General features: G+C 41.2%; 1 protein-coding gene across 6 annotated transcripts in view; it reads right to left on the reverse strand.

Moving 5' to 3' along the window:
- The window catches only part of mapk10 (mitogen-activated protein kinase 10), a gene marked incomplete at its 5' end in the record, with an annotated part of 44,711 nt that extends 24,466 nt beyond the window's left edge, over positions 1-20,245 (reverse strand). For 4 of the 6 annotated variants that reach the window (XM_079524262.1, XM_079524259.1, XM_079524261.1 and 1 more), the window contains one exon: positions 1,788-1,909. In XM_079524262.1, the coding sequence (XP_079380388.1) occupies positions 1,788-1,909 (122 nt within the window). Of the gene's footprint in view, positions 1-1,787; positions 1,958-3,781; positions 3,854-20,158 lie in introns of those variants that run through there. The other 2 variants (XM_079524258.1, XM_079524263.1) reach the window with 2 other exon arrangements.
- Positions 20,246-24,131: the final 3,886 nt, after the last annotated feature.

Raw genomic sequence — 24,131 nt, forward strand, 5'->3', positions numbered from 1 at the left:
AGAGATTTGGTGTAGATGGACCATAGATTGTAGAAAGAGATGGACCATAGACTGTAGAAAATAGAGATGGACAAAAGCAGTTGTTGTAACACAGGTCCATTTTTTTTTTACTAAGAATAGAGGGTGGATAGAAAGCTTAGAAAACCCCTGGAGGGTATCTCACACCTCTAACAGCAAAGGACATTTTATGAGTAGTTTAGGATTCTAAGGCTACGTTCACACCTACGAAGCTAGGGAAAAAAAGCTGTTCATTCCAAGCTTCAAAACGAAAAAGCTGCAGGTCTGCATAGAGATAACATGGGACCACGAAGCAAGAAGCTGCTTCTAGCTTCCTTGGTGTGAACGCGGCTTAAGGCCTGACTCACACCTTCACAACAGATTGATGTATAGCTGATGCATGAGACTTATTGACTGATGCAAGCTCACAATGCATTTCCAATGGGAGTCACATGGTTTGACAAAACATTTGTGTTGTATGAAGGGGTGGGGGGCAGTCGAAACACAGCCGAAAGCCGTACAACACAAATGTTGTGTCAATCCATGTGACTTCCATTGGAAATGCATTGGGGCAAGATGTAAACAAACCCTTTCATACATCTAGCATGCATCAATGTTGTATGCTAGATGCGAAGGTGTGAGTCAGGACTACGGCTTTTGTTTAAACTGAAAAACAACAGCATAAGAAAACATATTGGTCTAGCAGCACATCCTATCAGACCCTGTTTCCCCTGGCAGTCTGCTACTGCAGGATTGCATCTACAGTATGTGTGCTCATGTGTGTGCAGTAAGAAAGAAAGAAGTACTTTTCTGAATCAAATGCACTTAAATTAACTCACTCCTTAATTCATTTTCATTTTCTGGCATGAGTGTCCACTGAGTGTCCACCATTAACAACACCTGACATCCCTTTTTTGGACATACTGTAACAATAATGGAAATACATAAACTACAAGTTCACACATGACGCGGTGTGAGTTTGTACGTTGGTTATTTTTGCAATACATTATTGTCATTGTACAATAATGTACTTTATATATAATAGTGCGTATTAAGTAGTTAAGAAGCCTCTTTCCATCTAAATGCATGTAGCCTATGTCAGTCAGTGAGGTTTATTTAGTTCATGTCGTCCTATAATAGCATCACATATTATGACACAGAATGACAGCTTTGCGTTTAACCGAGGGCAGCACCGACCAGAGATCAGGCAGAGCAGAGGAGCAGAGGAGGTTCAATTAGATTTGGTTCTCTCTCTCCCTGCCATCCGACACGCCGACGTCCCGCAAACAGACCTGATCCACACATTAGCAGTCATAGCTTGTCTAAGCTCTTTTGCAAATGTATACAATTACTTTGGAAGGGACTAGGAGATGGAATGAGGCCATGAGAAGAACGTGAAGGGGCGGCTGAGGAAGGAGTTATGATGAGAGAGGAGAGGTGGAAAGCAGCAAGATATGGGATCATAGTCATTTCTAACAGAGGTACTCTGATTATATTGGGCCGTTATTTGGGATTTTTTACCACCTATAGTTGAAAGCGATGCAAGTCAGGAATGCATGCCCCACCCATGTATGTATGCATGTATGTGTTTCCGCACATCTGGAAGCCAGGTGACACTGGTGAATCCAAGTGCTATAATTGTTAGGATCATCCACCCACACGATTAAGATTAAGCTAACTAGAGGATAATTTCTCACATTTTCTCCATGATGATGAGATAAACAACAATCATAGGATGATATGATGAGGGACAAAACGACAGCAAAAATCATTCAGTGTTGAATTCTTACCAGACGATCCCCTGAGCCCCAGAGCCAATGGGCTTTAGGTTCTGGTACCGTTTCAGTACTGTGAAGGTGGAGTCTCCCACTTCCACACTGTAGAACTGGTTGTCCACTTTGCTTTTACTCATGTTGTAATGCTTGGCGATGTACGACACATCCACTTGTTTACCAAAACCCTGCATGAAGCAAACACAATGGAGGGCACGCATTAATAGAGCTTAACACTACAATGGAGTAGCTGGTTTACATTTAATTGAATAGCATAAAATGGTATCACGTTGTGCAGTAATATAGAGGTAATGCCATAACAGTGCACAAAACAGATGTACAAACAGATTTCTATGTAATTATAATTTCTGACTGGAGGTGTGAAATCCTCTCCCATGGGGGGAGGAAGGGTGGCAGGGGTCATTTTGACTGAAAACGAATAGGCAGATGGTATAAGTATGTTTCAGATGGGGAAAAACAGAGATGATTTGAATGAAATATTTAGGAAAAGTCATGGAAGTCAGGGAACCTTCTGAGAGCTTCACTGGCAAAGATAATCAACTTCAAAATCTCAAAATGGGTCAGAAAGACCTCACCGACACTAGTATTCAGACAGGCTGTCTGAATACTACAAAAAAAAAAGAAATGTAATTCAAATTGTTGATATAGTATTACTTATAGCTGCTTTAATTACCTGTTACTCCAATATAATCAATAAAAAACAAACAACAATATTTATGTGCAAACAATGGTAAAAATGAGGGCATGGTCCTGGGAACAAGACAATTGACAGGACATACAGAGGTGCAACACTTTTATTTATTAGACTTATTCTGTAATAACCAGGTAGTGCTTCTAATAGCATTCTTTTTATTAGAATATTGTCCTGGACTGTCTGTACAAATCAGCAAATGACTAATGTCTAATTGCACGATAGCTCACATAAGGCAGTATCGCCAAGACAAAACCATTTGAGTTAATCTATATGAAGACCATTTGAATTATGTATGAGAAAAATACATTTTTCTCATACATAATTTTCTCATACACAGTTCAAATTTGTGATTGCCAAAATATGCAGTTAAATACAGTGATGAACTGAAACGGAATAACTTTAGAATGACCTCAAGTCAGAGCAGTATAATGCAATTCCAACAGCACACCATCTCTCACACATGACTTAATAGAATGCGCCCTTCATATAAACATCCTTTTACAGTATGATTACACTATAGTCCACAATTCAAATACAGATCAACTTAAAGGGAAACATGTACATGCTTTTAAAGCACATTGATTCCAGTGCATTTTTTATGTCTATTCCCATCATGCATTTTGTGGGCAAGCATGGGTATGGGTATAGTCCCGATCTGATATGGTTACATCATCCTGAATACTCTTTTCTGAAGTAAGAACCTTTTTTTGCCATAAGCACACCGAGCAATTAAATAATTTTGTGACACTTTCTTTTTATAAATAAAGGTTGCTTTTGTTCATATACAGAGGTTGACACTAAGGTCTCAGAGGCACTTGCCCATCGGGTAAATACAAGTCATGTTCCCTGTACTTGCCCAAAGGTCACGTTCAAGTGTTTATGGACAGATACAGTGTTTAGGCAAACTAAAGACCACTGCTTCCCCACTCAAACTAAAGACCACTGCTTCCCCACTCAAACTAAAGACCACTGCTTCCCCACTCAAACTAAAGACCACTGCTTCCCCACTCAAACTAAAGACCACTGCTTCCCCACTCAAACTAAAGACCACTGCTTCCCCACTCAAACTAAAGACCACTGCTTCCCCACTCAAACTAAAGACCACTGCTTCCCCACTCAAACGTACTTGCCTGTTCGGGCAACCTGAAAGAATGCAAACTACACTTGCCCGAACATTTTATTTACTTGCCACAGGCAGTGTGGCAACCGTTAGTGTCAACCTCATAAACACATAACAATGGAAGGGGAATGGAAGGGAATGTATACTGTACCTTTTTTACCTGTACGGAACACACACCTGACAAAAGGCAATCTTCACATCCAGGATTGGTTGGCTGCAGTTATATAAGAAATGTCTGCTCATAAATACCTGCAAGACAAGGAGAACACACGTTCTGCATATCAAATTGTGGATCGAGTTCTTGAAATGAATGAAAAGGTTTCAGAATCACTGGTCTAGATTAACCAGACCAGGAACAGTATTAAGGACTGGTTGCAATGGTATGGTCATTTGTCTTTGTTCATTCTGCCATTTCTGGAAGTCATCCGACGGATCGTTAATTTATGTGATCTTATTTTCTTGCTTTTTTTTTTTACCAAAGGAATTCAGTGTCAGCAGCAAGTCAGCGTTTATAAGCCTTGAACTAGAAATTAATTTAGGTTTTTGGACAGACCTCAGGTGCGTGCGTGCGTGCGTGCGTGCGTGCGTGCGTGCGTGCGTGCGTGCGTGCGTGCGTGCGTGTGTGTGCGTGCGTGTGCGCAAATACTATAACCTGCATTGGTTGTCATTAAGTGACACACTATTACACAATAATTGGCACATTGATCATTTTTCATACACTTATTATTTCTTACTTACAAAATGCAATAATAAAATTCAATTTAAGTTCATTCCAATTCTTAATTATTTTAGCAAATACCAAATTTTCAACCAATTGCTGTGGTTGAAAAGTACAGGCTATTATATATGAATCACTTATACTCTATACTCTATACTATATTGTATTGTGTTTTCACCTGTAATGGCATGCAATGGCAAAAAGTAATAATAAGAAGGAGAAATGTCAAGAAATAACAAAGTAGGGATGCCAGGTTTGAAGTGGTTGACAGCTTTTGTCATCAATGCGTCAAACACAAAAAGCTAAATATATATAATATTTGTTCACAGTCATCTCACATTTGTAATGAATCTATCATTACTGGTCAAGGTATTCTCCACCTGCACTCTGATATTAAAGCTTAATATCTTGGTCAAATCCAGTGGGAAATTTCTGCCTATTTAGGTCACCCATTCATTGGGACCTAAGAAGTTATTAAGTGTACCATTCATACATTAAAGGAATAGACCTACTTCACCCCCAAAATTACTTTTTTCCATTACTCACGTGAGAGAATATGTTTATACTTATTATATATACTTTAAAAATGTAATGCAATTTATTAGGTTCAGATTACAGGTACAATATATTGGGATCACTTCTGCTCAGACATAACCTCATTTATTTTTATATATAAAAACAACATTTAACAAACAATACCAGAACAAACAAAACAATACAGAAACGAAACACAAAAAGCAAAAACAAAACAAAGCTAAAAGTTTATACTTTATAAACTCTCAAACAAATCTCACAGTAATCCAAGTGTCTCAGTCGTATTGCTTGTACTTCCAAAACACTGCATTGTTGACATGCATTTTCGCAGAAACTTTGGTATATAATACAGTCAGTATGAGTCTCACGCGTGAACGAATTTAATGTATTTTGCATTAGTCTACGGACCCCCATTTAATGGCATTTCTATCTCTGAGACCCCAATTTATATTGTAAAATCAATGTTAATTTAACTCTGAGAGTGTACAAATGGAACCAAATGGACCCGTTCACATGGAATCAGATTTTTTCCAATGTGACTTGAGCCACATTCAAAATCTGATTCAAATCTGTCTCAGTCTGAATGCAACAACCTGATCTAAATCACATTCCATGTGACTTGTGTGTGACTTGTTTGCATATAGACTTATTTAAACAAATCAGAATCCAATCTGGATGTGCCACAGATCTGATTCAGGCTGGATTTGGCTGCCAGTCTGAACACGCAGATCAGATCTGGTCACTTGCAAATGCAGTGTGAATGGCCTGGCCAAAAGATCAGATTTGAAAAATAAATCAGATTTGAATCAGATTTGACTGGATGTGACTGCAGTCTAAATGGAGCCTAAGTACCTCTTCCTCCTGACCCTGGTGTCTCTATTTTGAGCATGTGTGACAGTGTGACTGCTTGTTTGTCTACATTCCCTTCTCTCAACTTTCTCTAAAGCCCTTGTTTATGCCATATTCATTAGTCCAGTGGTTCTCAAAGTGGGGAGACCCCCAGGGGTACTTGAGGGAGTTCCAGGGGGTCCCCAGCTAAATGATAGTTTGGAACCAAATGGACCCTTTATGGTTCTGTAACTTTGAGAGTGTACAAATGGAACCAAATGGACCCGTGACCTGTCTGCATTTAGACTTATTTAAACAAATCTGATTTCAATCTGGATGTGGCACAGCTAGATGTGATTCAGGCTAGAGTTAGCTGCCAGTGTAAATGGGGCCTTATGGGCCAAAGACAAATGTCATAGGTATACAGTAGAGTAGGCTATTTGGCTGCATAAATGTGTGTACAGTGTGCTTGCTAAAAGTCAGTTCCACTCTGCAAGCCTCCAAGAGAATGTTGAACCACAGCTGTATGTTTGGCATGGCTAACATTACAGCCACCACCACGCCAGCACATAGCTCAATATTTGCTGTTAATCCAGCAGGTCAACATTGACTCCACACGTACAGCCCCATGTGTGGACATAAGATATTGAAACTTCTACATTGTTTGTCTTCCAAGATTATTAACTGGAATGATTTGAATTACCCCTGAACCATCCCTGGACTGCCCTCTCCCAGGGTGGTCTCAATTATGTCCACTTCACAAACAAACAGAAACTGAATGTGAATTATGTAAAATGTGCACTTCCTACAGCTCTATGTCTGTTCAGATTAATATATTTAGTAGATATATTTTTCCAGGACGTGCTACATTACATCTGTTTATCCTAATGGATCACAATGTTATGGACTGATGGAATTACACACCATGAAGATGGAATAAAAACGCTACACAGATCAACATCTGCTGTACTAGTCTGAATGCACATTGTACAGAAGGTTAAGAAGACCTACAGTAATGACCAAATACTGTACTGTATACATACATTTGATCTCTGAGTATGACTATGAGATATGACATTGTAAAATGCTGTGTTCATCATCTTTGCACACCACTAGTGTTCAGTTGTAACTGGTATCATGTTGCTCAGTTATGTGTGACAAATATGGTACTTTTTACTCCACTACCATTATTGGAAAAGTTTGGTTGGTCTTGACATACACATCAAATAGCCAATCTACAGCTCTCATAACACTGCAATGCAATGCATTGTGAGCTTGTAGAAGGGCTATTTTTGAAAGGTTTTGTACTACTACTTTTGGTACTGCAGGTATATCTTGATGCCAATACCTTTGTTGTTTTACTCAAGTACAATTCTGAACAGGACTATTAAGGTCCCTGCGTTTTTCGGATTTTTAGCTGCGTTTCTCCATCGGTTTTCCGAAAAAATGCGTCCAGTGTGCAACCACCTTGATTTGGACTAGTATATTATTGTTCAAAATCTGATTGCTTCATCCACCACTGTGTTTTGGAGGGGAAAACAAGGTTATGCAATTCCACTCTACAACAAATTATCAGCAAATGTTTGAATACTCTTGTCATTGTCAGGATATTAGTAATTGAGATACCGGTAATTAAAGTACAAAATCATGGCCTATGGATAATTGCTTTTCTTTTTTAGCCCACAATTTTTGTAACCCATTTCTTTCAAATGCTTAAGCTGTAATCCTGGGCGCTACTCTTCCTCACCTGACAGGGGGGAGTTTCCCCAGTAGGACATGGAAGTGCGTGGAAGAAACACATTATTTCAACCAGTTACTTTCCCCCCCCATCAGGCCATGTAAATACAAAGTACAGTGATAACAAACCATTAAAGACAGGTGAGGCCGCTGTTGCCATTTCCTCCACCAATTTATAAATATTGTTTTATGAAAATTAATTCACCATAATTAGTACCAGTAAGACGAAGCGAGGTCGCGGTGAAGTGACAGGTCTGGGAATGCCGATATGGACTTTTTTTTCTTTTTTAATTGACGTTTTCGGTCCGGGTATAGGGTGTAAAATGTGTGCTAATTAGTAAGGCCAGACGGGGCCTCGGGCCAGCCCAGTTAGGTTCCAGTTAGGGCAGAGGTAGGCCGGGCCTTAATCTTCGGGCCTGTTGAGAACTCTATTTTTCGACGGCTGCCAGGTGCCGCTGCACTACCTGTGTTGTTACACTTAAGCTACATTAAGATGTTTCACAATAAATATATTTCAAGCAATAACAGCTAGAATTGTGTATAAGGTGTCAGGTATAGTGACCTGCAGACAGTTTCCCTCCTAATGTTGATTCAGTCTTATCATTACACCAGGTGGCTCGTTTATCCCTCCCTGAACTAAAACCTGCTGACTGAGTTTAAGTGCTGGTCTGGTGGTCTAGTCTGTTCTCAGCACCACAATGCATCATTCTGATTGCATGGTGTCTAATCAGGACAAGCTGAGTAAGAAAATTACAAATTAGAATAGTAATTTACAACCTGGCGTCCCGCAAAAAAGGGGAAAAGGCGAATTGCCAGAAAGTTCACAATGCGTCATATGACTATATGAGCTGTGAGTTTGTAGATTGTCCATGGTGCCATCGTCAAAAAAGTGTAACATCGGGCCTATGAGAAAAGAGACTGTTTTGGCTACAGCTAATACAGCTATTCACCAATTTCTATTCTCTCTACATAAGATACAAACTTCATAGTTTCTATTATGCGATGAGATGCGAGAGTGTGGACTAGCCACCAACTTAGGAATCCAGGATGGCTGCCCTCCACTCCCAATATTATCCAACATGAGGGTCCGGAGCCCTGCAGACTAGTGTTGCGCTAGCTCCACTGTCACACTGAAGTGCATGGGTCTACGTGAAGTGGGTCTATACGTAGGTGGTGAGCCTACATGTATTTCCCCACCGATACAATAGGTGCGTCCTGCGTTGGCTCACACAGTGTCAGTTCACTCAATGTTCTGTTCTGGGTGCCTGACACAGTGCCCTGCTAGCCTCATCCTTCTCTCTCTGACCCTTATCCGTGGCCTGTGGAAAAGCCTCCGTGGAGGGCCACGTTTCTGATACAGTCCACCCGTCAAGTGCTATTTGTAGCATTCTTGTGTATAGATGCAATCCTGGGCATTTTCCTGCTGTACTGTGAGCGTCCGTGTCCCACACAAGTAGTACCTCCACCGAAGCCACGAAAGCTTTAACCCATTTTGACCTGAGATCAGATTCATTTAAAAATGTTTTCTACATCCTGACAGTTTTCAGTTTCTTCGATTTTTCAAAAATAGCAGACCTACAAGCTCGTAGCGCGCCACTCGGTGGCGCGCTATGAGCTTGTAGATCTGCTATTTTTCAATAGCTAAAGCATATCATAATGCTATAACACCAAAAGGGGTTCCCGCCCAAAATGGGTTCCCAGATGCACCCGGACTTTCAGATCCCGTTCAGTCCAGCGACATATTTGATATATTCAAATATAATTTCTATTTAACACAGGAATACATTCTGGAAATCATTGGTGCATATGTAGTTCATTCATACTGTAGCCTATAGTTTCTATGTTCATACTACTTTTTTTAATCTTTCATAACCTACAGTAGCGATACTGCACCTGACCATCTCATATCTTAGCAGGTGAATAAGAAGCCAAAATGGCTTTTCAAAACACAACTCTGCTTGATTGTGTTATTTGTCGATGGCAAAGGTGGGCGTGTCATAGCAAGCACACCACTAACTCCTACCTAGTGCAATGAAATATGAAATATATCCATAACTTTCACGTCCTACCAGGGAATAACTGAACCCGAGTCCCACTATTGGTTAAAATAACATTTTAGTCACTAAAAGGTTATGGATTGCAGGAATCTCCTTAAACGTGTAAAAGAAAAGAAAGTCAAGTTAATCAAAATGTAGTCATTATGGAGAATGCCTATATCACCAGCATGACAGGTCAATCGCTGGGATTATCACCCCTCTGCCACTGAGCCCCCATGATTAAATGGGATCTCTTCATAATCTGGCCAGATGGAGGAACATTTTTTAATATAATCACATTATTAGATCAAATATGAAATGATACTCCCCCCAAATCCTCATTTGGTTTTGGATGGTTATTGTGCTTAATTACTCATCACATTATGTAACTCTTTTTGCAACCAAAGTAAGAAATGGATGATATTCAGAAATAAATGAAGAAATGTGAAGGAAACTGCCATGTCAGCAGCCTACTGAGGTATATGCACATGGAATAAACTGCTACCTAATCACACACACGCTGACTCACGCACGCACGCACGCACGCACGCGCACGCGCACACGCACACACACACACACACACACACACACACACACACACCTTTTAATGTCCCAGTATACTATGCATTCACCTACTGACAAGACAACATCTTGTCAGTAGGTGACAAGATGTTTTGTAAAATAAATAAACTGAGTGAGAATGAAGTAAAAAAAGAAAGAAGGATGAAGGACCTTTTAATGGTCCAGGATCAAGTCAAACCCTATTACTAATAGAGAGGCCCATTAATCTTTAAGTGTATAGGCCTGCCAGTGCTGAGTAGCATGTCTGTGAAAGGAAAGAGCGAGAGGGATAGAGTGATCAGAGAGAGAGAGAGTGACAGAGAAAGAGAGTGAGAGAGAGAGAGAGAGAGAGAGAGAGAGAGAGAGAGAGAGAGAGAGAGAGGATAGTGTAGGATCCTGGTTACTTGCTATTCAGATTGTGTCCTTGCTAAGAGTCAAGGAAGTAAACACCAGGGAACAGGACTGCGTTACACCAGCACCCTGCTGGACACCATGACTCATAGCATGGGCTGAAATATCACAGTGACCTAAACCAGTTCTCCTCCATGACATGTTTACAGGAAGCATTGGGTCCAATGTATAAGACATCTGCTGATTAAGATGTGATCCTGCAGTCCATCTGGTATGAATCTATTCTATACTCTATTCTGAGTAAATACATGTATGTAAATGAATGACTCTTGATAGATTAAAAGAGCAGTATTCCTAGTCCAAAGATGCAGAGATCGAAGCCTGAATTGATACGTATGGTAAGTATGGTATGCCTTTATAGAAAAGCCTTTCTGTCATTTGCCTGCATTATAGTGCATTCTGCACACATTTAGCAGACTACTGCCTCTGACACAGTTTGTCGATTAGAATATTTGCGTCAATATCAAGTCAACCACTCTGGGGTTTGGCAGTCAGATGATTAGAGTAGTACCATAGTATACACTATTTCAGCTTCACTAAAAATCACTGTAATTTATACTTGTCGTACAATGAAGTATGAATCAGCATTTTACTGTATCCAGCTGTTGAGTATAGCCAGACAGGCCAGCTACATTAGTCTCTGCAAGACAGACAACTCTTTTAGAACCAAATGCTACAGAGAGCTACAGTTTCTTTGCATTTTCAGCTCTTCCATCCTGTTAAGCATAACGGAAACATCAGAACATTTTGTGAGCCAACAGTTTGTCTTGGCAGAATAATATCAGCTTATCTATCAGCATGTCAATTGATCGTACACATCTTGCATAATGTTGTTCTTACTAGACCGTAAATAAGCTGATAAAGTGCTAGAAAAGCAGAGGGAAAGCACACTCACTGTCTGTTCCAACTATGTACTGCAAATGTCTGATATCAATTCTGTAAGCTCCATGTTTTCCATATCTTCTCTGCTCACATCCCTCCGAGAGTGACACACGCACGCACACACACACACACACACACACACACACACACACACACACACACACACACACACACACACACACACACACACACACACACACACACACACACACACACTTGAGGCAGCTAGACTCGAGTTCAGCAACACATTATTGCATGAATGTCAAAGAATGTCCCCAGCTACATTCTCATTATTTATTTGCTCATCCATTCATCCCTCTCTTCATCCACGGACCACAGCTCCATACAGATCCTCTCTCAGCCCCATCCCACCGTCCCACCATCCCAGGTCCCAGCTTCCACCCTGACTGCAACCCTCTCTCCCCTCCCCCTCACTCAGCATTCCATTGTGAGTGCTTGGTTCAGCAGCTCTCCTGCAGTATGCAGCCTTCCCTGAGTGTGCAAGTCTGAGGCAGAGCCAACCGCGGCACAGCCTCCCATCTGGGCTCAGGGGAGGGGAAGGGAAGGGCTTCAAGCTGTAGGCCCGGCCGGTCAGGAAAACAACACACAACACTGACACTCTGAGCTGCTGCCGCATCTACATGCCGTGGCAACCAGAATGGCCACCGAGATCTGTTGATTTGTTTGTTTATGAGTGAAAATAACACAAAGCATGAGCTTTCTGTCTTCCTCTATTGTGCCACCCTTTGTTTTTGCTTACATAATAAAGGATTCGTGAGATGAAAACTTGCTGACGTTGCAGTTTCCAGATGGGTTGGATGGTTAACTTAACATGCCGTGCACAGTGGCAGAGGATGCTTGCGTTCATTTATCTAGTATCTAGTATCTAGTCTGCGGCACCTCTTAATAAACAAATTGAGGAACACAAATTACACAATGGGAGTTGCAGGCATCGTGCTGAGGCTATTCAGCCCTTTTCTGGCCCAGCTTCTTACAGACAGCTCACAAACAAAGATGCACCTTTTTAAATGTTTTGGCGGTGTATATGTGTAGTTGTTTTTGTTGTAAAGAATCAATACACAAATTGCAGAAGTAGATTTCTATTCTAAAACTACTACTACAAGGTACAGTAGCTTGCTTTGGTATGCAATCACACTTTTATTCATTCATTGGACTAAAATACCCGGACTGTGGCATGATGACAAAAAGATCAGGATTGCTATCTACTCATTGGCACAATGATAGATGATCACATTTTCCCAATAAACTAAGGAATGGTTACACAGTCATACAAAACCAATCACAATTGGTAAGCACTGTATCTGCACTTCAGAAATACAAGGTAGATTTTCAGAATTGTCATTAGTCCAGGATTAATACTCCCTGACTGATAAATCCTTTGATGGCTTCGGATGTTGCTAAATTGTTTGACCCTTGGTGACTCTTAATTCTCTTTACAGATGTGATGCTTTTTGCAAAGCAACTCTGCTTGAATTTGTATTAGCAGCACAAGCTTAACGTCCTGCCCTCAACTGACTACAGAGAAATGAAAGCCATACATCAGATCAAATCCATTTATGTAACTATGCGGACTATACATGCGACTGACTAGGCTGGGTTTGTCCATCGCAGTAAGCAGTAATGCAGCCTAGGGTAACAGTTGCATGTCGTATTATGCATTCATTTCATATTAAGAAATTAATTTAGTTTGCATGCATTTTGTATAATCAAACCTGAAAGAGTGTATTAACATCATAATGATATGATAGAGTTTAGGCTATACAGCAAATCGGGCCAAACATTGTTGTGTAGGATGTTACAACTTCATCTTCAACAGAACAGAATGTTGAAGGCCAATCGTAGCCAATAGGAATTGAATCAGAAACATCTGACAGATACATCTGTGCAAAATGTACAGATTTGTGTGAGTTATGGACAAAATCTGTAGGAGAATTAATGGCAGAAACTTTTGTCAGCCAGAAAGTGGCGTGGCCTATATAATGAATTGGGTCATGAGCCAAGGAATCCTGAGGAAAATATTGGATTGTACACTAGGTAGAAGTTCTAGGCAAAAATGTGAAGCGCCACCATGAGGCCAATTTGAAACATTTAGAGCAGAGGCTCTTCCTTAGCCTGCTGGGAGTGTGCGCGCAAAGTTTCCTGCTGAACAGTGCCAGAGAACTGTTCACAGATTCACACACACACACACACACACACACACACACACACACACACACACACACACACACACACACACACACACACACACACACACACACACACACACACACACACACACACACACACAAATATAGTTTCCGCCGGCCTTAGGCAGAAACTGTGGCGGAGACATTGATATTAAGGCACTATAGTCGAAACTAAGATCTAAAAAGCTGGAACACTGTTCTACTGAACAGAAATGTTATGACAAGAGTTATCGAGGTCCATTGTTGATACATTGGAAAGTGCACACACACAGCCATGCATACACACACGCACGCACCCAAGCACATACGCACATACGCACATAAGCACGCACGCACGCACGCACGCACGCACGCACGCACGCACGCACGCACGCACGCACGCACGCACGCACGCACGCACGCACAGTCACACACACACACACACACACACACACTGCTACAAAATATAAACAATGTTACGTATCGGACCTATGATACAGTATCTATGGACCTGATATGAGCTGACCAAGCTGCTCCCTGCTAGGATTAAAACTAATAGTAATGCCATTCCGTATGAATTGCTTTGTAGGTATACAATATACTGTGTGTTAATTCTTAAACCAGTCTCCAATGTGAAAGCTAATGAACACTGTAGCACCCGAGCATCAACAAAGGTTGGCCAGCTGTATACAGTAGTACAGGTGCAACAGTTGAACAAATTAATCGATTTGTATCAATTTTACAAAATAATTGTTAATTTTGATTGTTATTGTTGTATGTATTTTGGTGTACTCAGTCTGGGGCTGGGGGAGGGAGTTGTTAAGGGATGAGCCTGGGAAGTTGGGATGGGCACAAAATTCATATCATTATTAGGCAGGTAGTCCACAGACCAAGTGGTCCGCGAAGTATTCCCTGTGGGGTTCTGTGTATTCCTCGGACTCAGACGTCACACACACACACACACACACACACACACACACACACACACACACACACACACACACACACACACACACACACACACACACACACACACACACACACACACACACACACACACACACACACACACACACACACACACACACACACACACCTAGTCCCTGTCATTGCCATAGAGTTGTGTTATTTGTCACACACCCGTGTCCTGCTCGTGACCTTATGCAGACCGTGGCCATCTTGCCAGCAAGGTGCTAACTAGGTGCAACTTCCCATTGACACTGACAGCCCATTCATCCATACAGAAAAGTCCTATCTAGTTGTATTAAACAACGTCAAACTCACCAACATTGCAGCTGTATGAAAAGCTTGAATTATCCTCTTTCTATCTGCAAAGTGTTTGTTTCATAAAAATCCACCGTAGACATGTTATGAGCTACTTCCTGTCAAGTAATTCCTTGCAGATAATTCTTTTTCTAAGTATCAGAGTTTGGAAGCACTCGTTATCAGTAAAGCAATTAACCTCCTGCTGCCTCATGCATTATGTGCAAATTCAAAACAGGTGGTACGCATGTGCTATTCAACGAGTGCTTCCAAACCCCAACACAAAAAATCAGACCCGTATGAAATGAGTGGTACTGTACTGTACTGTACTGTACTGTACTGTACTGTACTGTACTGTACTGTACTGTACTGTACTGTACTGTACTGTACTGTACAAGCCCTCCTCCCTGGCCTGTGTGTCTCTGTCTGTTTGTTAGGCTGTGCAACAGTGACACTTGGTGGTGATCAAACGCTATGACGCTATTTTCGTGCTCGAACACAGGTACACAGGGACAGTCTCAGAGACACACAGTCTCAGATGCCAACGATGAACCTCTGCCCCAAATTTTCCAGAACGGCCTGTTATAGCGCCACCAGGAGGTGTGTTCAAGACGGATCTGTCCGATATTTCATATTTCAACCTAATTGGCTAACATTGGCTTTCAAAGTTTGCAGGATTGGCCCGTTTTGAATCAAAAGCCTCAATTCACAGACGGTCCTACTAGGCTGAGGAATATATCCCACCCTTTTCACATTGGCCTGTTATAGCGCCACCAACAGGTGGGTTTTTGCAAAACACATTTTTGGAACAAAATGCCTCAAATCATCCAATTGCCATCCAAGGCGTAAGAAGAAATGGCACCCTTTTCACATTGGCCTATTATAGCACCACCAGGAGGCCACAACCTGACCTGGCCTTTAAATGTCTGCTTTTTACCCTTTTCTTCTTCCCAATGTAGTCGTTATGCAAATGGTTCCTCCCCTCACACACCCATCCTACTCCTCCTGACAGGTGCCGACCCAGCCCGTGAGAGTACGTGGAGTGACAAATATCACCCGCCCGGCTTCCCTGCTCCCCCAAACACGGGCCAATTGTGTTCGTATTGATACTCGACAAAGCCGGATGCACCACAGTGGATTCAAACTCACATAAGCCGTGGTGGTGGTCATTACGTATACAAAAGTGTTAAATGACGCCTTTCTACATAATCTTACATTTTACTTACCATATTCTATTATTCCAGGACCACACACACTCTTTGCTACACTCTATGCGTCCAACCCTATATTCCTTTCTTTTGGTGCCTACCAAACTGTTCATACCATTGCTGTGATTATTACACGAAAGGTCAAAACATGTATCAGTGGTGGTCAGACATTTACTTGAGTACTGTACTTTTGTATTCATGACAGATATTACTTTTGACTCCACCACATGTCCTTCTTCCTTTCTTTCTTTTTTTCCCCAACTTTTGACACTGCAAATTTGTAGTTGAGTACAGGAGTATCTATACTTTGAGTTAAGTACTGGGGTTGAGTACTTTGTCCACCACCACTGAATACATATTCAAAGGACTATGGTGATATTATGGTCAGTGTAATACGTAGCTGAGGAGATAGAGAGTAGACATGCTATAATATGCCAGGATTCTCAGTCCCTGACCCTGTATACTCATCCATCTCTAACGAGAACCGTGTTGTTTTATATCACTGTAAAAGAAAACACCACACAGTTACTGCATCCAATATATACCTGGATACAGACATCCAGTATGTTGACAACCATGACCCCATATGGGATCAAATTTATACCAATACATCTCACATATAATGACATTCCCTGAATAGGGACACCAGGGTTCATGTGGTTAATGTCATGATAATGTTCTTAAAATTGAGGTCCTGATTGTTAGTAAGTGGTGTGAGTTGAAAGGTTGTCGCTGTGCTCCAAGACATTTTATATAACTTCTCGAACAATTACACAGCAGCACATCAATGTTTTACTGCTGCCTATCTACTCTCACTCTTTCAGCAGAACATGGCAAAACAAATGCATTATTCATGTATTGCACTTGCATCCTCCAATTCCATCATTATATTATTTTGTTATATAACAAAGCAGCATTAATATTGCGATGATTATCCCATAATCCTGATTCCCAGCCAAAACAGGCCTTACTGTAGCTACTATCAGACAACACTCTACCTCTGACCATTTTCATTGATGATGCTCCATTTGGTAAACAAGCAGCCTACCTCGAAATCAATATCAGTGATCAACAGATGTTTTGTATAAACCTCCGAAGACTATAGATATTGTACAATTTTGCTGAAATACTTCAACACTTTACCAGGCAATTCATTATTTTCTGCAACACACAACTGATGATGAATTCAGAATGAGGAGGGTGTGAATGAAGATGAGGAGGAGAAGGAGTAGGAGGAGGAAAAGCTAAACATATATTTGCTCAAGCTTTGTCAAGGGTGTTTGTTGCAGCTACAGCTTCAGGGTTATGGAAGTCTGCTCTGCTGCTCAGTCAATTAACACACAAGGTCACAGTTTATTTATTTTTTTAAGCCTTTTCTTTTAACAAAGGGGTTGGTGACAAACACCATGAAAACCTTCCTCCATGAAAGCAATGGTTCTCAAAGTGGGGTCTGGGGAGCCTGCAGGGGACCTTGAAGCAGTTCCAGGGGGTCCCCAGCAAAACGAGGAACAGTTTAACCATGTAAATCGCCAATGTTGTGAGCTTGTTACGGCTATTTTTCAAATAGGGATGCCTACTTAATTGTCTCCACCAGGCCGAACGCATGGGAAGAGTATGTTTTGCACTTTGTCCACATACAGCTAATCTCCGGCACTGCCAAACTGTGCACACACACTCCCTGGATGCCAATTCTGAATCTCTGCGCCAAATTTTCCAGAACGGCCTGTAGCGCCACCATGAGGCAGATTTTTGCAAAACACATTGTTTTATATTACTCCTACAGATTGTATACAGTACATCACGCAAATCGGTACACACTATCTCTATAGTCATGTGATCAACACGGATCTGTCCGATTTCCCATATTCCATCCTGATTTGCTCAGATTGCTTTCCAAAGTTTGCAGGATTGGTCCGTTTTGAACAAAATGCCTCAAATCATGAACACAGCGCACGATTTCTGTGAATTTTGCACACACATTCCCACTAGGCCGAAGAAGAAATGCCAATTATTTTTCAAATCAGCCTCATGGTAGCACTATAACAGTCCGATTTGTGTTTTTACCTATAACCGATAACCGATATGTGTAAAATGTTTAAGCAGAAGGGAGTTCCAACCGCGCCTCAAGCCTATGGCAGACCAGTCTGGTGCATCTCAGAGGCCTCTAGCCTATGGCAGACCAGTCTGGTGCATCTCAGAGGCCTCTAGCCTATGGCAGACCAGTCTGGTGCATCTCAGAGGCCTCTAGCCTATGGCAGACCAGTCTGGTGCATCTCAGAGGCCTCTAGCCTATGGCAGACCAGTCTGGTGCATCTCAGAGGCCTCAAGCCTATGGCAGACCAGTCTGGTGCATCTCAGAGGCCTCTAGCCTATGGCAGACCAGTCTGGTGCATCTCAGAGGCCTCTAGCCTATGGCAGACCAGTCTGGTGCATCTCAGAGGCCTCTAGCCTATGGCAGACCAGTCTGGTGCATCTCAGAGGCAGGACAGGTTGCAGAAGGAAGGAAGGCACTGGAGCAACTCGTTTTATTATCAGGGTACAAGTAAAAAAGTTTCGAACTTTCGATGTATCAGTCACATCTTTGTCAGGTCAACGTGACCTGACATTTTGAACAAAATGGCTCAAATCACGAGAACCCTGTCATGAAACGTTTAACGCACATTTGCACTATACAGGTATGTTGAGGAACAATTTTAACATTGCCCTATTATAGCGCCACCAGGAGGCACATTTTTGCCCCCAAAACACATGTGTATATTACTCTTACACATTTTGTCCAAACATCACAAATGTTCCTGACCTGGTGGAGACCTGTGCTCCGAGGAGCACTTTTTCTAGTTTAATTATTATTTCACTGGCTAGAAGTTACTTCAATGAGAGAATGCATAAGAATGACTTCAGGTGATTTAATCATGCAGCTAAACAGAACGCAGGCTGTTCACAAGTTTCCTGTTTACATAGGATGTGAAATCGACATAATAACTTAACAAACCTATGCATGTTGAACATAATTTATAGACAATCAAGCAATTGCCAAAGACTTAACATGGCTCTTCCTTCCTTAGCATTTGAATTTCCTGTGGTTGTTCCATTATGGTGGTGCATTAGCAGCACTGGGTATTTAGGCCTGATCTGCAGTGTGTTAACTTCTACCTCCTATTAAATAATTTTAAAGGCCAAAATCTAATTTAGTTTCATTAGATTTTGATGAGGTAGCCTACACAAGACCTTTAACCTATAAACCATGCAAACTTTACTTTTCTTTGCAGGCCCATCATGCAGTCTTATCACCAATATTAAACAATGATGACAATAATTATGAATGAATTACGTTTATTTTAGGAGTCATGTACTGCATTCATTCATGCAACGACTATGAGGATAAGTAGGCTATATCTTCCTCTATTTAATTTAAGGTGAGATGGGACTGGGAGAAATAAAGACTGCATGTTCAAGATACGCAGCTGACTTGTGAGGGGGAGGAGAAGGGATGAAGAAGACCTTGATGGAAACGATGGCTGCATGTTCCCTTTATGGACAAACTAAAGGGTCGTAAGGCTGGCTTGGCTATGTTTTGAATCTACAAGAATATATGCACATTGCTTAGAACGCCAGGCTTCATAACATCATATAGGAACATTATAGGCCTAAAAAGCAATGAATAATGTAAAATTCAGGGGAGCAGCGAAACGAATGTGTTACGTTGAGGATATAGGCTATCGACAAAACCCAATTTCCCAAAGTGAAAAAGGCTAACGAACCCGGACTGTTTTTAAAAATCCACATGAATTGTCTCATCATCATCATGATGATATTCGATGTCCTGGATCATGAAACATGTCAGGAAATAGACGGAAATAGCCGACTAGATAACATAGGCTATTTTATGAACATGTAGCGTTGTCTTTATAGGATGGATAGAGTAGAGATTGAATAACCTGACAGAATAACACTATCCGCCGGGTCAAGACAGTTCAACACCACCCTAAAATGTCCTCGCAGAGTCGCATGCAGTCCTTGTTGCAATAACATAATCTACTCGACGCGCTGGTGCCTGGTGGAGTTATCAAAATGGGGTTTATTATTGCTGCTGTCCCTTTCAACTGTCAAGTCGACTTCATTAACCTTCCTTGTAATCAATATTCATCACCCCACCCTCCTCCGGCAGGCTACCGCATCCACGGACCTACCATTCCGTGCCAGCTGGTTACGATCCGGAGTCCGGTGACAGGGGTGACAGTCCTAGTCCTGCACGTTCAAAACATTCCGACGGGAAACATGTTTAAAACAAACAAAAAGATGTATTGTCTTCTTGAATTTGAAAGCAGAAAAAAAAGAAAAAAAAGATGGAGAATAAATCCACAACAAAAATTAAACGGCGACAAGGAAACAAAAAAAACGGATGGGGAGAGGAGCCGAGGCTATAGCAGCGATGCTGAATCACTCCCCGCTGCGCTGCGCTTCACCACCTTGCAAGTGCAACCATTGTGCTGCAAGATGCTGGCTGGCTGGACCATTGTGGGAGCGACTGGAGGAGAGGGAGGGAGGGGGTTAGGGAAATATGTCGCCATGACAACCGAAAAGGGAGCACATCTGACGTCAAAGCCTGGGAAGAGGTAGAGATCTGTGTGGATTGGATGGGGATTGGGAGGGAAGGGAGAAGCCTCTCTCTGATCCTACGTCGTCCCGCGCAGAATGTGAACACGAATGCAGTGATTCCTCGGAACCTGTTTAGTTTCAAGGACCTCCAGTTTGATAGGCTATATGCGTTAGGCCACTGACCCCCATTTGATACGATTTTATCTCTTGTTGGACCCAAATCTATCTAGGCCTAGCTATACAATCACAACTCTAAGTGTAAAGGCAGGTGCACGTGTATCCTATTCTGACAAACATTTAGCTGGACACCACTGCATAACCAATGCCAAAATTAGCTATAGGCCTACTTTACACGGTCCATCACATGGGAGCAATCCTCAAACAGTAGCCTATGTGCACAGTGCACACACACACACCAGAGCAATCCATTAACCCAGACATAGGCCTATAGAGAATAGTACAAATCTAAATTAATTACAGCATAACAAAAATTCAAGAAGATCAAATGGAACCGTTCTTCTTTTACTTACAGAAACTTAACAGAATTGACTGATAAGTTAACAGCAACAACATCAATAATGTTTTCATTGTTTGCTTGTGTGTGTATATAGGCCTATACACACACACACACACACACACACACACACACACACACACACACACACACACACACACACACACACACACACACACACACACACACACACACACCATTGCAACTCTAGCTGTTGTTGACAGAGGGAGGACATGGGTTCTCACGAGGGCTACCATGAGCAACTGGTAGGCTACTGTTTATATAATACACTGAATGCAATGCTGTTTGTTAGCCACTAGATGGCGAAGGCTGAGTAAAAAATGGAAGAATGGCACTCCAAGAGGAAGGAAGTACTCAGCAGTGAATTGCTTCCTGACTCCTGGGATGGGAACTTGGCTCCCAAAGAACAAAGGCCCTTGATGTGGTTTTGTGGTATGCCTTAAACATGGGCAGTGCATGTGCTCGTGTTCTATTGGGGTTGAACGATGGGCATTTCCTTATACAGCTTTCCTTTAGATATAATGTAGGCCTATACACTTGTTATGTTATCTAACTTACTTATTTACACCTTGTCCCGTCTGAAAGGAAATAGTTCAAATGCTAATTAGCTACTGCAATATTGTAAGATAAATCATAACACAAGATAAATAATGAGCCCTTACTGAGAAAAACCTTTGCATTAGGCGTATTAAAGGAATTAAGGTTAAGTGTGAAGAACACTGCAATTCAAAAGACTTAAGCTTCTTGTGTTCACTTCTTACAGGATCACTTGGATCACTTGTAAACAAGTGTAATGCTTAATTGGGTCGTCCACTCACAGTTAACAGTCTTTGTATTGAGTTTGTGCTTGAAATGTACTGTAATTCTGCAAACTGTTAATAAATATTTCAATCAATCAATTAAACAAACAAACAAACAGACTGAGTTCATTCATTAGTGCTGTGCAAGGGACTCTTTCTTATTTGTTTATTTATGGAGGTCGTCCTTTGGCAGCAAAATAAGTCTATATGCCAGCCGGTCACATTGTTCAACAAAAAACAATAAATAATACTGAACAGTTTTCTAGTGTACACCACACTGCTCAAGCTACCGGTATGTTATATTTAAGATTCTTACAAGATCCGCAAGGTTGCAGAGAGCTCACAGCTTAATGCTAGAACAAAAACGCTGTGGCCTCCTGCTTGAAAAATGAAGAGAAATTCCCAGAGTAGACTTTGCCTTCTAGTAGTATTACGTTTCTAACAAAGAAGGTAGCAAGGGCTTAACAAAAACTGTCGGACTAGGGTGCATTTTCCCACTAAATTCCATTGTTTGTGGTACAAAAAAGAAAGAAAATCTACTCTAAAGTCATATAACTTTAGTGAAAACTTGACAGTGGACTCTATTTAATGCTAGTCACAGCAGACCGAAAACATTTGTGCCACTATAATTATGTCTTGCTGCTATGACCCATGATTATGTATGCCAGTGGAATGAAGAGACGCTAAAGGAGATTGGTGGGGGTGGGAGGTGAGGCAGAGGGAGATGGTGAAGCCAAGGGCAGAATTAGTTTTCAGTTTTTTGGGTTCAGGTGACCTGACCCATGGGCCATGATTGGATTCCTGTGTAGCACAGAACATATTTTAAAATCAGTACAAAGGGACTGCCTCTATAGTCTACTCTACACAGTAAAACTAAAATCCTTATGTTAAAGTTGACTTTATTCATTCAAATAATTTCTGGATTGCAGCTTTAATTTATCCATACACTCTTAGAGTTAAATTAATAAACAGTGACAGTTTATTTATTTATTTCTCCCCCTTCCCCCCCTTTTTTTTTTGTTTTGTTTACTGTGTATGATAAATACAGGACCAGCTCTCTCAGTATTATTTTCCTCCTGGTCGCAGGTTACTATAGAGACGCCTCTTGTAATACGCTCCCCCAGCAGAGAGCCAATGAACGGTGGTAGTGGGGTGTCTGGTTACTCTGAGGCATATATTGAACAAGGAGAGGTCAAAACCGTCATAAAAGTCACGAGCTTTCCTCAGGGATGAGATTAATTGATTGATTGATTGATTGATTGATTGATTCATTGAATACTTGTTCAGTATTGTACAGAGGTACTGTTTACAATGATTGTTCAAAAAAACACAAAAAGCCTTATAGGGGCTTGTTTGTTTCCATTGTGGTCCTTAACCCGGTCGATGCCAAATTTTCACATACACTCGATGGATGCCAATGATGAACCTCTCCCCTAAAATTTCCAGAACGGCCTGTTATAGCGCCACCAGGAGGCCGACTTTTGATTCTCTAGATTCTGTCCAAAAATCCCACAAATCGTTACACACTATCTCTATAGCCTAGTGTTCAAGCCGAATCTGTTTCATATTCCATCGTAATTGGCTAACATTGGCTTTCAAAGTTTGCAGGATTGGCCCGTTTTGAACAAAAGGCCTCAAATCATGAACGCAGCGTGCAATACGTGAAATCTTTCACGAAGAGATATATCCCACCCTTTTCATATTGGCCTGTTATAGCGCCACCAACAGGTGGATTTTTACTAAACACATTTTTGGAACAAAATGCCTCAAATCATCAATGTCTTCATCGTTATGCTAACATGCTGTCTTCATCAGTGTAGTATGTCAAACTCACAGATGTTATAGTTCATTTCCAAAGTGATCAAATTATTTTGTGCATTTAAATGGTGAGCTAGATGATGATACAAAGGTGAGTATGTGAATACCAATTTCAGGAATTGTTTACTAATGAATTACATTGTTTCTGTACTTTGGTGTTTAAACTTTTAGCATTCCTACTTTCTCTAGTGTTAACTCTAAACAACTATCCTCTCTCTCTCTCTCTCTCTCTCTCTCTCTCTCTCTCTCTCTCTCTCTCTCTCTCTCTCTCTCTCTCAATTCAATTCAATTCAATTCAACAGGCTTTATTGGCATGACATTTTACAAGTGTTGCCAAAGCACAATCACAGATATGACAAACAACAACATAACAACATAATATCAATGACATGAAAAAATAAATAAAAATAA

This window comes from Electrona antarctica, assembly GCF_951216825.1.
Source record: "Electrona antarctica genome assembly, chromosome: 16".
NCBI lineage: Eukaryota > Metazoa > Chordata > Actinopteri > Myctophiformes > Myctophidae > Electrona > Electrona antarctica.